This window comes from Leishmania braziliensis, chromosome 35 (assembly GCF_000002845.2).
Source record: "Leishmania braziliensis MHOM/BR/75/M2904 complete genome, chromosome 35".
In the NCBI taxonomy this organism is placed as follows: domain Eukaryota; phylum Euglenozoa; class Kinetoplastea; order Trypanosomatida; family Trypanosomatidae; genus Leishmania; species Leishmania braziliensis.
Genome location: NC_009326.2, coordinates 758,789 through 773,054, shown reverse-complemented (window position 1 = coordinate 773,054; position 14,266 = coordinate 758,789). Strand labels below are relative to the sequence as shown.

Here is a 14,266-nt window from a genome sequence, read left to right as displayed (position 1 = left end):
ATGTTCCAAGGTGAGGCTGGAGAGCTGCAGCAGTAGGGAACGAAAGCGCTCGCAGGGGTCCTCACCAGCGGCCTGTGAAGCTGAGGCAACACTTGCTGTCACTACATCGACAGGAACCCTCAGCGAGGAGCCGAGCGACGCACCCAGAGATCCCACGCTCCAGCTCGGAGTCGCTGCGATACAAGCACCCACGTCAGCCAGGAAGTTTGCTACCTCGCCGGCAGACTTCTCAACCGCTGTGACCGGGTGTGTGACTTCCATAATTGCAGCATCAAGAGTAGTGACGCTGCCGTCATGCTCGATGACCTCCGCGTTCGGGTTAAGTTGCACGTGCACACCACTGTGCGCGCTTGCCGCCTCTGATGTGCGTCGCAGGGAGGAGACGAGGTACGAAGGATTGGTGCCGGTAGGGGAGGCTTTGAGAGCCGAGCGTGCGCTTGTGGCGCTGCAGTCGGTGACAGCTAGCCATGCTTCGGAGTTGCTACCTATCCCAGTGGAGAGAGAGTCGTCGAAGCGCAGCTTCTTCATGGCAGTCGCCTGCTGATGCGGGATGCTCCCTTCGTTTTGTGACATCGTAATAGACGTTCAATGCAACCAAGCGAAGAAACACAAAAGAAACGACTGTAAGAGGGACGTCGCTCGACTTAATCGTCAAAGCCGTGCCCTATCTTTCCTTTCCAGCTCGGGTTTCCCGCTGCTGAGAAGGCTGCACGTATCACCTCTGCCTGTGTGTATATATGTGTGTGGGTGTGTGGGTGTGGGGGGGGGGGGGGGAGGTACGGGTGTGGACGTGTTTTGCGCGTGTGTATAGCGACGTGCGTGCAGCGAGGTAGATAGGAAGAAGGGGAAAAAACAACAGCAGCATAAGGGTGCGTGCGTATGTAGCGGGAAAGGGAGAGTTACAAGGACTTATACTCGAGCACAAGTCAAAACTCGTTTCTTCCTCCACTCGCTGCGATATAGAAAGTATGATTGATGGCAATCGTTTGTGTTAGGCTTTTCTGTTGGCTTTCACAGCGTGATTTCCCCCTCCGCCCCCCAAGAGTGAGAGCGCGCGCGTGGGAATGTTGAAGAAAACGTGAGAGGAAGGAAATGATGGAAACAGTCGTGGAGAGGTGTTAGGCATTTAGAGAGTTGTCACGGCTCGTCGGCGAGTGTGTACTTCGCGGAAGAATCGGTAGAAGCAGCGAGAGAGCGAGATTGAGATTGAGGGAGGGGGTGCCGAGACACTGCCAGAGACTCCCTAGAGTTCACAATGCTTCTTGTTTTTGGTGTGCTGTTTCGTTTGCCGAGAAAGAAAATGTTTTGTGAGCGATCGTGTCCTGAGAGGCAGAAACTGCTGCCCAGTTTCCCTCTTGGGCGAGTCCCTCATGGCGATGCAGAGGGCCTTTCGACTCACCGGCTGGGATGGAGGCACACAGAGAGAGAGAGAGAGAGACCACGAAATCGGCATGAACAGAGAAGCGCAGGCAAAAAAGAAAGCGCTGGAGGAGAAGGTAGGAGAGAAGGCTCTGTTGAATGTATCCACATCACGAAGGAGAAAGGCGATCGCCACGAAGGACCCAGCCCATAAGCAAATGTGCGTGTGCAACTGAGTGTGTGTGTAGAGCTTTACACCCTTCATCAGAAGCACCCTCCTACCACGCACGTAAGGCCCCTCCGGCTTTGCGGGTTTGCTGGTGTATACCTCGAATCTGCCAATATTTCATTCGTGACATTGCCGCCCATCAAGAGGAAAGGAGCGCATCTACCTGTGTGTCATTGACATACGTGTCCTGTGATCCTATAAAGCTGAGCCTCTTGTTTTCATTGCATCTTGGGTGGTAGGGACTGGGCACAGTGGGTGGGCAGCTCGCGGTAGACACTCGCCCACGGGACGCAGACAGCGGTGATGCAAACTGGATCAAGCCACAACACCTGTCGTGGCCAATATAGCAAGAGAGTCAGACAAGGAAAAACACGCGCGCGCGCAAAAAGCACGAAGTGCGGCAACCAAAGTCAACACTAAAACCAGTGGATGAGAAGAACGCAAACAAGAGGCGAGGAGGATGTGCACGGGCACGCATCGCATAGCGTCAAAAGCTACCGACGTTCGCAACAAGAGAAAAAAGGAGAGGGCGAGAGTAAACACCTCCCACAGGAAAAGAGGGAGGCGGTTCTGCAGACTCGAGCCTCTCCCCTTTACTGACCCCCTCCTCACTGGCACACACACCTGAAACAAAAAGACGACTGCCCTACGAGACGCCCCTAAAATGGCGGAGGAGGAAGGCATAGAGAGGAAGAGTGGGGGATGAAAAAAGAGCCAGAGACTTCGCAAACTGCCTGAAGAATGAGCCCGCACCAGCTAAGCACGACAAAGACCGCAACCGCAGCCAACAGAGGCAAGCAACCTTCGTAAGCGCTACACAGAAATGCTTGCCGCTATCACCATAGTGCATAAGTGGAAGGAGTCTTATCACCTTCAGAACAAGCTGCCCCAGTGTGGGCTTTGAGCTTCGGAGAAGTCCGCAGTATGTGCCATGGGCGACGATCCCGCAGCTGTGTTTTCCAGGCATCCCTCTTGGCCCTATACAATGGCGGCAGGCGGTGCCGATGCTGCTGTGCTGCCATTGCCCATCAAATGTTCTGCGGCACGCGCGCCACCTTGCCCAACCGAACTCCCGTCCTTTGGTAAGAGCGGCGGCTGCGGTACTGGAGCAGACTGGAACAGATCCGAAACACTGGATGCAGAGGACGCCGAAGCAGTGTTCTTGAAAAGATTCACTCCCGACCCCTCCACCTGGACTCCATCGAATAGGCTGATCATCGTCCTTCCAACCCGTTCGCGCAGTTCCTGAAGTGGTACTGCCGACCCACTTACCCAGCGTGTTGAGGCCGCTGAAGTGCATGGCCTTGCAACGGGCACCTCAGTACCGTGCGTGGAGGTTTCAGCGCTGAGCGTCGGCTCCACCTCGGCAACCCTTTGGCAGCCCTGAAGATCGGCGTTGGCGACAGCCGGGGCCTGGCACGCAAACAGACCCTCTGTTTCACGCATAATCTTCGTGAGTGGGAATAAGTCAGTTTGTGCTTCTGGAATGGCTGACAGCGGTGCTTGGCGGAGCTCCATTTGCTGATGAGTGCCACGGTAGTAGAGCGCCAAACTCTGCAAGAGATGCGTCAGAGCCAGAGGCATTGCCTCATCGTTGATGCACACGGCGTGCTCGCGGTAAAAGCGATCTCGGGCAGTGCAAAACTGGCAGAGAAAGAGAACGGACTTGGGCTCGAAAAAGCACGCCAGGCGGCGCTGGCAGGCGCCACATCGCACCTCCTCACGGAGGATCAGGATGCTCTCGTCGGGCAAAGCTGTCATCAGGGTCGTCGCGTCGTTCTCCTGCGACGTCCCCCTCGCGCGTTCTTCGGCCGCAAAAGCACGGGTGGGACCCTGCGCCGGACCTGCGCCGGCCTCTGCGCGATGCAACTCCATCCGCTGCTCGTCCGTGAGCCGAGTCCACCGCCTCTGAACGGCCAAAATGCTCTGAATGAAGGTAGTTGGTACCTGATTGCCAGTCATCAAAGCCTCCAGCTCTTTAGCCGGCAACCGGCGTAGAATCGGATGCTCTGCTTTAAAGAGGATGGCACGGATCTGCTGCGTGAGAGTGTCAAGGCGACGTCGGGCACACGTGTAGCATGCCGTGCACAAATACCCGTGAACTGGGCGCTGAAAAAAGTGCGAAAACATCTCGATCTCCGACTCCTCAATCGTCATCAGACCCTTGTCCTTGTGCACCACTACAGATTTGCGGCGCACACGGGCCTCCTTGTGCAGCACCGCGTGTTGAATCTTGTAAACCGTGTTTCGCACATCGAGCGGACCGACCATATCGGGGTCCATCACCGCGATGTCCGAAGTCTGGATCGCCATCGCACCACTACATGCTGCTACAGAGCGTGCGGGGGGATTGTCCGAAGAAAGCGACTTTTGAGTGTTCGGTTTAGAGGTGTCGAGGGTGGTGTGCTTGTCTCGGACATCGTAGTCGAAGTGCTGGCCTTCTGACTCTTCACGCTGGCGCCGCGGCCAAGACACCACATGGCGTTGAGAGGATGACTTGGCCCGCTTGTGCTGAGAAGACCTATGCTTTCTTCGCTGGTGCTTTCCCTTCCTCGTTCTCTCAGGACGCCCGCCAGATGGTGCAACGGAAACGTCAGAGGAGGAATCACTGCTGGTGCCACTGTCGTACGTGGCTGCTGGCTTCGTAGAGGACTGTTGAGAGCGACGCTGCCGAAAAGTAAGCATGCGTTGCTGCTGCTTGATGCGTTCGTCCGACATCTCAGCGTCGGCAAGTTCCTCGCGCACCGCTGCCTCTAGCATCTCCCGGGGCGGCAACTCGATCATGGAATACGTGCTGTATACCAGCTCATCGTCCTCTCGTATTTCACCGCCTCTTCCGCATACGCAACAGAGGTATTTCTCTTCCAGCTCATCCAGGTGGAGCTGCACTGCCCGCTCCTTCGTTTCGCGGGCGTGTCGGTCAAACTGGGCCTTCTGCTCCTTTACCTTCTCAGAGACATCATCTACAAACTGCTTCTGAAAGGTTACAACAGAAGAAAGGTGGTGGCGAAACCACTCCGCTATGTAAGTGCCGGTGGAAGCCATGCTGCGTCTCCCACATCACCTACGAAGTCGAGCAGAAGTACTGATCCATGTATGTATGGATTCGCATGTGTGCATGTGTGTATGCACGTGGGTTTAGACAGAAGAAGAGAGGTAGATGACCACAGTGAAAAAATGTGGGAGAAACAAAGAGAGGAAAAGAGAGGGAGCTGAGCACACCTCCAGGAACGATGCACGCCACCACTGCCTTACACCTCATCCGCGTTCTCTCTCACCCTCCCTGCGGTGGTAGTGCAAAACTCGCCGTCACAGCAACAATCACACCCACCTTTTCGTTTCTCCATCACATCTGCTCGGCAATACAACCTGAGTAGCAACCCCACACCGCCGGGCCTGCCACGGGTCCCCCACTGCGTCGCGCGAAGCAGCTGCAAAGACGCGTCACAGCAATGCACCGACTCAGCCATCCAAGCGCGGCCCCTGTCTCAAGCTCTACACACACACACCGCTGGTCGACCCACAGCCGCTCCCGTTGTGCCGGCCGCCACCTGGTGCACCCCCTCCCCGGGGGCGGCTCCGGTCCCCCACACCAGTGGGCAGCCGCAGCCGGGCGAGGTACGCTCGGTCCACGCGGGCACCCTGCCTATCACATGGATGGCACAAACATGCTCACCGCTGCAGGTTTCGCCGACGCAGCGCCGCCCGGGGCCTGGCCGCCGACATCAGCAGCGATGCATCGCTCCGGCTTTCCCGCGTTATCGGTGCTGGAGCCTGTCAGCACCAAAAGCGGCTCGGTGCTGGCAGGGGCAGGGAGGCTGCTGGGCCCTGCGATGCCGCGCTGCGGCGTCTCGCGTCATCGCGGGTTTCGTAGGGCTAGGAGAACATAAAGACATTCAGAATGCCACACTCGCATGTCTATTTGTGCTTCCAAAGTGTACACAACAGCCTTGGCACTGCGTCACTCGGCAGCAGGAGGTGCTCCGGCATGTATGCCTGCAGGATTGAGCCGGCCTCGGTATTCGAAGCCCTCCCCCTTGCCTGAAGTCGCCGCTGGCTGGCACTAACTCCACTGATTGTAGCTTCTTCACATCGATGAGGGCGGCTGCGCAAATGACGCAGGTACACCTTGACCTGCCAGTCCCTGTCCTTTGTCTCCCAACCGCCTCGTCACACCCGTCCCTAGAGCAGGACCAGCACCAACGTACGGTGCAGTATGGCGTGGTGGCAGGATCAACCCCAAATCCTGCATACATTTGCCCGAGGTGAACAGCCCCCGGTTGCGTCGGCCGACTACTCAGTCGAGACGCACCAAGCTTCTTCGAGTCACCATCGCCGAACCATGCACCTCCTGGTTCTGCTGCTTATCGGGCGCCTGGTGATCGTAGACCAACATGTCCATAATGGCGTTCTGTGAGTAGAGGGCGACGGAAAGGCTGCCCACGTAAGGTCCGGGGGCCTGCTAGTCAGCAAGGGCTATCCGAGTCTACACCCCAGTTGTGATGCTCAAGCCTCTGGGTGGAGTTGCTGGCCAGCTAATACCTGGGGCAAGGTCATGGCGCCCACGCGCAAGTCCTCTTTTCCGAAAGAGGGTTGACGCGAGAAATGCCTGCCCAAGCAAGAGAGCGTCTCGCGCGGCACCTCGTTTCCGAAAAATGTACCGCAGGCCGTGCGCACACATGGCCCGCGCCCCATTCACCGGCCGTTCGTCGAAGCTCGAAACTCTCAGCTTCTGTAGGTGCGGTTCTAGTGTGTAGAAAAGCACCGTGTGCCACCAAACGCAGTACCGTATGCCCTCCCATCAGTTGACCGTCGTACTCATCCCTGCTGGGTCCCCCTCCCGTAGCAAGTGCCTGAACGTTCCGGAGGTCCGACTGTTTTCCCTTGGCCTCGATGGGTCGCTTGGTCAAGTTGTCGTGCTACTGCACCTTTGCGAGCTGTCTGTCATTAAGGAGTGTTGCGCACCTCTTCAGTTTCGCCTCGGAGAGTGGCATCCTAGACATCTAGAGGTGGGTGTGAATCGTGTCAGGCTTAGGGAAACGAAAACCCGACGAGAGTGAGGTGGGCGGAAGGCTGCCTCAGATGTTTGAGCTGTTGGCAGTGGCAGCGGAGGAGGGCAGTCAAATAACGAAGAAGCGAAGTAGGAGAGAGTAAGAAGAGAATGAGAAGGGGGTGGTGACAGCATGCCGTGTATTGCCGCCCGATGAAGTGACCTCACAGACGCGAGATATCCCTCTCCACACGACGTACTAATACCGCGGTTCACTCCCAAACGAATCCGTCTTCTTTATCCGCCCTGATTGAGCACACTAGGGCTTGGTGAGGAACCACGAGAGGGGGGGGGGGGGGCACAAAATACAAAATCGAGAAGGTCAGTCACGAACAAGAGTAGCGGTAAGAAGAAAAAGAGAGGGGAATGAAAAGCTGGTGCCGTGAGTTCTTGATTACAGTGTCAACTGCCGAGCCCGCTTCGCCCCACGCTCCGCTAGAGCGGGGGAGTGGCGGAAATCCGCACTGCTGGCCTCACCCGTGACCCCCACAGCTCACAGCCGCCACCTATCACCGGGCAGCTCGGCGGAGGCGGAGTTGTCCGGCGCCAGCACCTCGCCTCGGCGGCGCCGCGGGGAAGCGGGGGTGAGGAGAGAGGGGCAAGCGATGATTACACAGTATGGAGGGGGGGGGTGGATGGCGCGGCACACGAGCCACGACTCTCCTCGCGCTCTCCAGTTCCGCTGCGGAGCTCTTTTTGTGTTTCTCAGCGGTAGCAGTGATCGTCTTCTGCTGTCCACAGCTGCAGGAATGAGAACAACATCACAAGCCCCACAAGCCTGATCACGCTGAAGAGCAGGAACACCATCGTGAGACCATTGGTCTAGTTGCCGCTCGGGCCGCCGCACCGAGTCTCCTTCACGATCTGGGAAAAACACACTGATCAAGATTGCGAAAGTGGCCTAGAATGACTGCATTAAGTTCTACTCACGCATCCGGAATGGAAGTGGTAACATATTCCGCGGCAGCGGGTAGAAAGAGCAGCTCATACGCGATTGAAACATCAGTGGGTACGCTGCAATCACAGCGCTCGATAAACCGCTGTGCGCCTTGCCGCTCTTCGTTCTGTTCAACACCGTCACAATCTCCGTCATGATGCACCTAGCCAACACGGCAGCAGTGCTGAGCAGGAGCACGACGCGGAGAGCACGCTCTAAATGCTCAGGAAGGGGTCGGCTGCGAGAGGCGGGACTCCAACCTTGACCGCGATCGTCAGCGTGTAGTTCATAAAGATAGCGACACTCGTCAGCTGCACCACCCCGGCAGCTGTGGTACCATCGAGCCTCACCCGTACTCGGCAACGTTCACGCTGCACTTCTTCTCTGCCTCATCTATGCCGTTCAGCAGGGTGCTGCTGTCGGTATCCCTCTCCACCTCCACGCGCTTGTCCCATTCCTCAACCATCTCCCTTGATCCAGTACAGACTCTCCTCGATCTTGGTACCTCATCGTCCCAGTCAGCCGGCGAACGAGCGTCGACAGCGCGAGGTAGCCCTGAAACATCCCGTACAGGTCGCTGCCACCGCTCCCGAAATTCACGCTCAGCCCACCCCAGAGCCAACGACGGTCGTAAACGCAGTGCCAAGGCTGAGCGTCACGCAGAAGAATGATGTCAGCCCCTGCTTGTACCGGTAAGGCGCGTTCCCGTTCACGCGCACCACGCCGGACACGCAGATGAAGATCTGTGCAGCACCGAGGATCGCGCAACCAATCGTTGGCACGCAGTACTTGCTCGTCGCCATGCTCGCATCCTGCTGGAATCTCAGCAAAGGGTGAAGCATTTGGGTATGAAAGAGGAGGGGAATTCGAGGACGTGGTCAGGGAATGTGTAAAAGCGCGAGGAAACCCCGGAGAAAAGAACAAGACAGTAGCGGCATGTGTCTTTGAAATATTTTGTGCCGTTGTGTCCCCCGCCGGGTACGGAGTTACCAGATTAAAACACAAACCGAGATGACGTCGCAGCGGCGTTACGCGACTGAACGGCTGAAATGTGTGTTGACTAGCATCATTCCCCCATCTCCCGTCACGGAGTAGGGGTTTCCGCCATTGTAGTCAAGATACGATGCAGGTGTACCACCTCGTCCATCAGGGCAAAGGGGCACTGCAGTCGCTTCATCAAAGGCATTAGCCGGCTGGGCGGCAGCACCGACGGCAGCGGCGATAAATGCTCCCTCCCGTGCGCCGCCGCCGCCGCCTCCCCGCCGCCGCTTTTGACCTCCGTGTCAGCCTCCACGATATCCGGCTCCCCAATACCCACCTCATCGCGTGCCTTCCCGCGAGTGAGCAGCAAACCATAGCCACGAAGAAAGGACATGAATGCGAGCCGGTCTGCAGCTCCGTAGGTCGCGTCAGGAAGGCAGCCGGAGAAGATACTCGAGAGGCCGTGCGATGGCATCGCGCTCCCGCCCACCATTGTCACCGAGTTTCTCGCGGCTTGGGAGATGGAAGTAGTGAGGGAGTGCAGCACTGTGAAGCACGACACCGCGTGCCACCACGCCTCCACCTCGTCTTGGCTCACCCCGATCACTTTATCGCTATTCGGGTCCCCCTCGCTCATAACTATGCCACCATTGTTGTCCCTCTGGTCAAGGGAAGACTCGCCGACCATACACAGCGGCGACAACAACTGAGGCGCCGGCTTTGGGGATGCCGACTCCAGATAACTGAGGAAAAGCACAAAGAAGCGGAGGCAGACCTCGCACGTCCAAAGTCGAGCGCGCCACAGCGCAGCGATGGCCACCGCCGTGAGCTGCGCCGCTGGCCTGACATACTGGCGCACATCATCCAGTGCGCCGCGTGTCAGGCAAGCTTGAAACCACTCAGTCGACGGAGTTGCTTGTGCATCATCACATCCCTCATCTTCCCGTGCCGTTGCCGCTGCAGCCACTACATCCACAACACCAATGTGCGGGTCCGCCAGAGCGCATGTGAGCGGAACAGCCAGCGAGAGCGCCGACGACACACGAGTGGTGATGGCTACTGGGTCGCTGACATCTTCCCTAGACTCTGCCATGGCGCACTCACTGAACAAGGAGCGCACGGCGCTCGCGATACACAATCGAAGGGGGAGACAAGAAAGGGACAATGAGAGCAGCTCGGGCGGTAGCGCTGGTGATGACGGTCGTGATGGATAATACGTAAGACTAAGAACGGTCCGTAGAGCTGTCAAGTACGGGTATGGAGGTGTAGCAGTTTCGGTGCGGGCATACGAAGGCGTGGTGCTAGGCGCCGGTTGCTCTGTGGCAACTATGTCATGAGTTACTCGGCTCAGAGCGCACCACAAACGCGGTGGGCCCGCGTACTTCCACGACATACCGACCCAGACAGGCGCGAGCTGAAACATCGACGGGAACGCCTCCTCGGTGGAAACCTCACCGAGTGCAGTCTGCGCCTCCCAGAGTACCAAGCCAAGATCCGATGCATTGTCGCACGCGTCTGCCTGCTCTGCTCCTTTCGGACCCACCACCTTGTCACGGGCCCCTCTCTCCCCCAACCACGCCAAAAGCAAATCCACATGTAGCACACCGCAGTGCTGGTTCACGAGAGCCGCAGCGCGGGTCACGAGCGGATGCACATCCGACCCCGCCACCTCGCTGCCTATCCCGTTCATCTTCGAGGCAGTCGCGACGGTGGAATCGTGCACGGTGAGGAGGGCGTACAATGCTGGTAAGTACGCAGAGGAGCGCAACCCCAGCCGCCGTGCCACAGATGGACCGTGACGAAAGTACAGAGGCACGGCGTTATCGCATACACACCCAACGCCAGCGCCGGCAGCACCGGCCCCGACAAGGGCGCCCCCCAAACCAGCGGCATCGCTCGGCGGCAGCTTTCCGCTGCAATCAAAGCCAAAGAAATATCTCGGTGGCAGTAAATCGCCTCCGCCGCACAGTCGCGCTGTCTCTGAGGCACACCAGGAAGACCAAAAAGACAGTAACGCGTCAGCACTAACGGAGGTAAAGAATGCGCGGTGGTCGCTCGAGCACAGGATCGGGAACGCCTGCTGCGCCAACGTCTTTGGGTTCTTGAGCCAGCCGTTCCTGCAACGATCCATGGCGCCGCACCACCCTGAGCTATCGGTGACGTACAACGACGTGAGCGACAGCACATCGCCGCCGTCACCCCACATAAAAGAGACCACCGCCTGATACACCTCCAGCCACAGCGCTATCTCTTCAACGCCGCGCAACGAGGAAAGCAGCGTTGTCACCGCTGGAGAAGACGACGGTGGGGATGAGGGAGAAGAAGTTCGACCTGACGCAAGAGCAGCCTCAAAATAATTGTGTGAGCTTCTGTGGCCATGGTGGTCGTCGTCGTGGCAGCGTCTCTCCCCGTGATCAGAGAGAGAAAGCTCATTCAGTTGTCGAAGACTGTCACCGCAGTTACCGAGAACCAACTCCACCTGCACCTTCCTCATGCGTATGACTGCACACAGCTTCTCCAAGAAGAGGCGCAGCAGCAACGTAAGCGATGGCAACAGAGGCGCGTTCGTGGCAGCACACTCCAAGGCGCTGCAGAGCGTGCCTCCGCCTAATCTTCTGCGCATCGGTGGCACAGCAGAACTCGCGGACTCACACGAGATTGAGAGCTCCGGCACTGACGAGGAAGATGACAATGGAGATTGCACCGGTCGCTTAGCCTGCGCACAGCACTGAAGTACCCGTAGACACTCATGGACAACGCTGTCGAAGTCCACGATCAGCACCGTCAGTTTGTTCAAGACCTCATCGGAGGAAAGCACGTCGAAGGGGTACGCGACACTGGCGGTAGGGATACCAATGCCCTTTATGACTTTTGGAGGGTCAACTGTCGAGCTGCCAGGTGCAGCGGCCGACGAGCGGAGAAGCTCTGCCGTCTCTTGCACCAGAGACACCTTTGAACTTGGAGATGCAAGCATGCTCAATGTAGAGAGAAGGACAGGGTGATACTATGACTTCGGTGTTGTCCAAGAGAAACACCGAAAAGGATACGCGGGGAAGTGCGGGCTCAGTGCGTATCTTAGCAAAAGACAGCACATTGTGAGAAGAGCATGGCACACAAGAATAAAAGAGCGGTAAAAAAGGGATGTATGTGTGGGTGGGTGGGTGTGGGGAGGTGCATTAGGTGTACGGAGAGTGGGTGAGCAAGGAAGAAAATAGGTGTCACGTGGATTCAAGAACACGGTGGTAGCCCTGCACGGAAAGAGCAAGAGGAACATACACGAGGCAGCAGGACCGCCGAAGGGAAGAGTAGTCCTCCAAGCTGGCACCAAGATATAAAGGCGCGAAGAAACGTGCACGTCGCCACCACACCACTCGCATACCTTTAGAGTGAAAAAAAAAAAAAGAAAAACACGTTGCGTGCGCTTATCCGTTGCACAATGTGTTCTTTTTTTTTTCCTCTCACACTCCGGTTGCCTCAGTGTGGGTGGGTCGATGTGTGGGGGAGAGGGAGAAGAGCTCTCGTTTCCTCAGCGATACACACCTGCGTGACCGAGTTCCAGTTCATCCATTCCACTTCTCTCTCATCCCTCATTTTCCGCTTTTTTGTTGTTTTTCGCACATTTTTTCCCGACTCCTGCAGCATCAGAGGCTGATGTGTCAGCTGCGTGAAAGTACAGAAACAAATCAACTGAGCATGTAAGCAAGAAGAGAAGGGCGTGTGGAAGGAAGGTGAGGTGCGCCTAAGAGCGCTGTCGAACTCCTCGGCTCACCTGTGTTTTGAAGGTGCGATGACCTTGGACGCATTGAACGGACTCCTAGCACCACCCATGGTAGTGACGGCGCTGTCGGAGTGAGCGTGTTAATTTGTCTGCGTCTGCACAATACCCATCAGTGTCCATGGAGCTTACAAGGACTAGATGAAAAATAAAATGGCGAAGCATGGCAGGAAAATGTACACCAGCAAATATATTTAGAGAGGGGGATATAAAAGGAAAGAAGGGAGCGACAAGCAGCGACACAGTCCGCCAAGACCATAGATGTTATCCTTAGCAGAGGCACCACGTCACTTCTCTAGAAGACACCCACCCATATATCTGCTAACGGTGAACACACAGGCCCGTACAAGCACAGAGAGAGAGAAAGCCATCGCAGCATTCAACAGAAGAGGGAAAAAAGTCAATATCATAGCAAATAAGACAAACCAGACGCGTGTAGAGATAGGGAGAGAGAGAGCGCAAGCGAGAAAAAATGAAAGTCCCTGATAAAATTTTCAGAAAGGGAAGAAAAACGAGAGAAGAGTCCGAGAAAGAGCGATGCAGCGATACAGAGTGGGGAGGGACGAGAAAAGAAAAAAAAGAGGGGGAGGAGGACAAGCGACTACAAGGGGAAACGGAAAAAAGATGACGCTGTTCGGGAAGGAAAAATCAGAGGACAGTTCAAACAAAAAAAAAAAATTGGAGATTCGAGACCGAACAACAAAACAGACAGAGCGGAAAACGGTAGCACGGAATAAGGCAGTGATGAGAAAGCGCGCAAGAGAAAATGTGGCACCAACACAAAGAAGAGAGAGAGGGGATGATTGACTCCCTTGATTACATATGAGCCCCTTCCCTTTTCTCTTTTCTTTGCCTTTTCCCAATATGCATGTCCTGGTCTCAGTCTTGAGATCCGCCTTTCGCACTGCTGAGTGCACTGATGTTCGTTCCTATTTTCCTTTGCATGTTATTTATCTTTTTTTCCCTCGGCATGCGCTTACGTGTGCCTTCAGTGTGAACGAGAAAGTGAACAAGAGACTCAGAGCGGATACTTTGTAGTTACGGCAGTGTGTTTGTATATTTTTTTATCTCTGCGCAGGTCCCGTTACAACATTCACACCCACACGCACACACACACACACACACACACACACACGGAGTAACACGCACGGATCTACACACGGGTAGAAGGTCCCGCCACGGGGATCCTCTTGTGCTTCATGATCACGCTTTGTTCCTTTTTATTTGCATTCGCTCTTTTGTGTGGGGGCGCATACGCGCGTTTCTCACTTTATTTTTCGTAATGACCAAATAAAACTAAAGGAAAAACGAAGGTGGCGGTCGAGTACAGGAAGGGTTTGTTGGCCTGCGTTCGCTTTGCTCTGGGTTTTCTCCCCTCTTCCGCTTTCACGCCTGCTTGCCAATGTAGATGAATGTGGCTCGCCAGTCTTCCGTTGTCTTCTGTTTCCCTCTTCCTCACCCCCTACGCCTCCTTTTCGGGATGCGTAAGTTCCTCTGGACAGAATGCGTTGGCATTCTCTGTATTTACTGATGTGGGGTTCATGTTGGGAGGAAGGGAGGGTCTAAACCGTGCAACCCTTTCTCGAAAAAAAAAAAAAAAGGTACAACAGAAAACAGGAAAAGACGCGTCAGGTTACCAACGGTTGTCACCAAGCCTACACGCTGAAGCACGCGAAAGGAAGCAAAGGCTGCTACACAATACACAGAGGCGCAGAGAGAAGTCAACGCGGGGGGCACCATACTGAAGCCAGACGTATGACACACACGCACACGCACACACCTGCCGACGGAGAAGAAAAGTAAAGTAAGGCGCAGAAAAAGAGACGGAGCAGCTTGCACTGACTCTACGCGTAAAGGGAAATGTCAATGACCAGGAAAAAAGCAACGTGAGAGGCACTAATAGCGAAGAAAAACCGGGAGGCACTGTCGAGGAAG

At 56.0% G+C, this 14,266-nt stretch overlaps 2 protein-coding genes across 2 annotated transcripts; both read right to left on the bottom strand.

The window, feature by feature from the left end:
• Positions 1–2,566: 2,566 nt before the first annotated feature.
• On the bottom strand, positions 2,567–4,633 carry LBRM_34_2020 (conserved hypothetical protein; the record flags this gene model as incomplete). Its single annotated transcript, XM_001568261.1, has 1 exon — positions 2,567–4,633. The coding sequence occupies one exon, from the start codon at positions 4,631–4,633 to the stop codon at positions 2,567–2,569; it is 2,067 nt and encodes a 688-aa protein (XP_001568311.1).
• Positions 4,634–8,659: 4,026 nt separating this feature from the next.
• On the bottom strand, positions 8,660–11,530 carry LBRM_34_2010 (hypothetical protein; the record flags this gene model as incomplete). Its single annotated transcript, XM_001568260.1, has 1 exon — positions 8,660–11,530. The coding sequence occupies one exon, from the start codon at positions 11,528–11,530 to the stop codon at positions 8,660–8,662; it is 2,871 nt and encodes a 956-aa protein (XP_001568310.1).
• Positions 11,531–14,266: the final 2,736 nt, after the last annotated feature.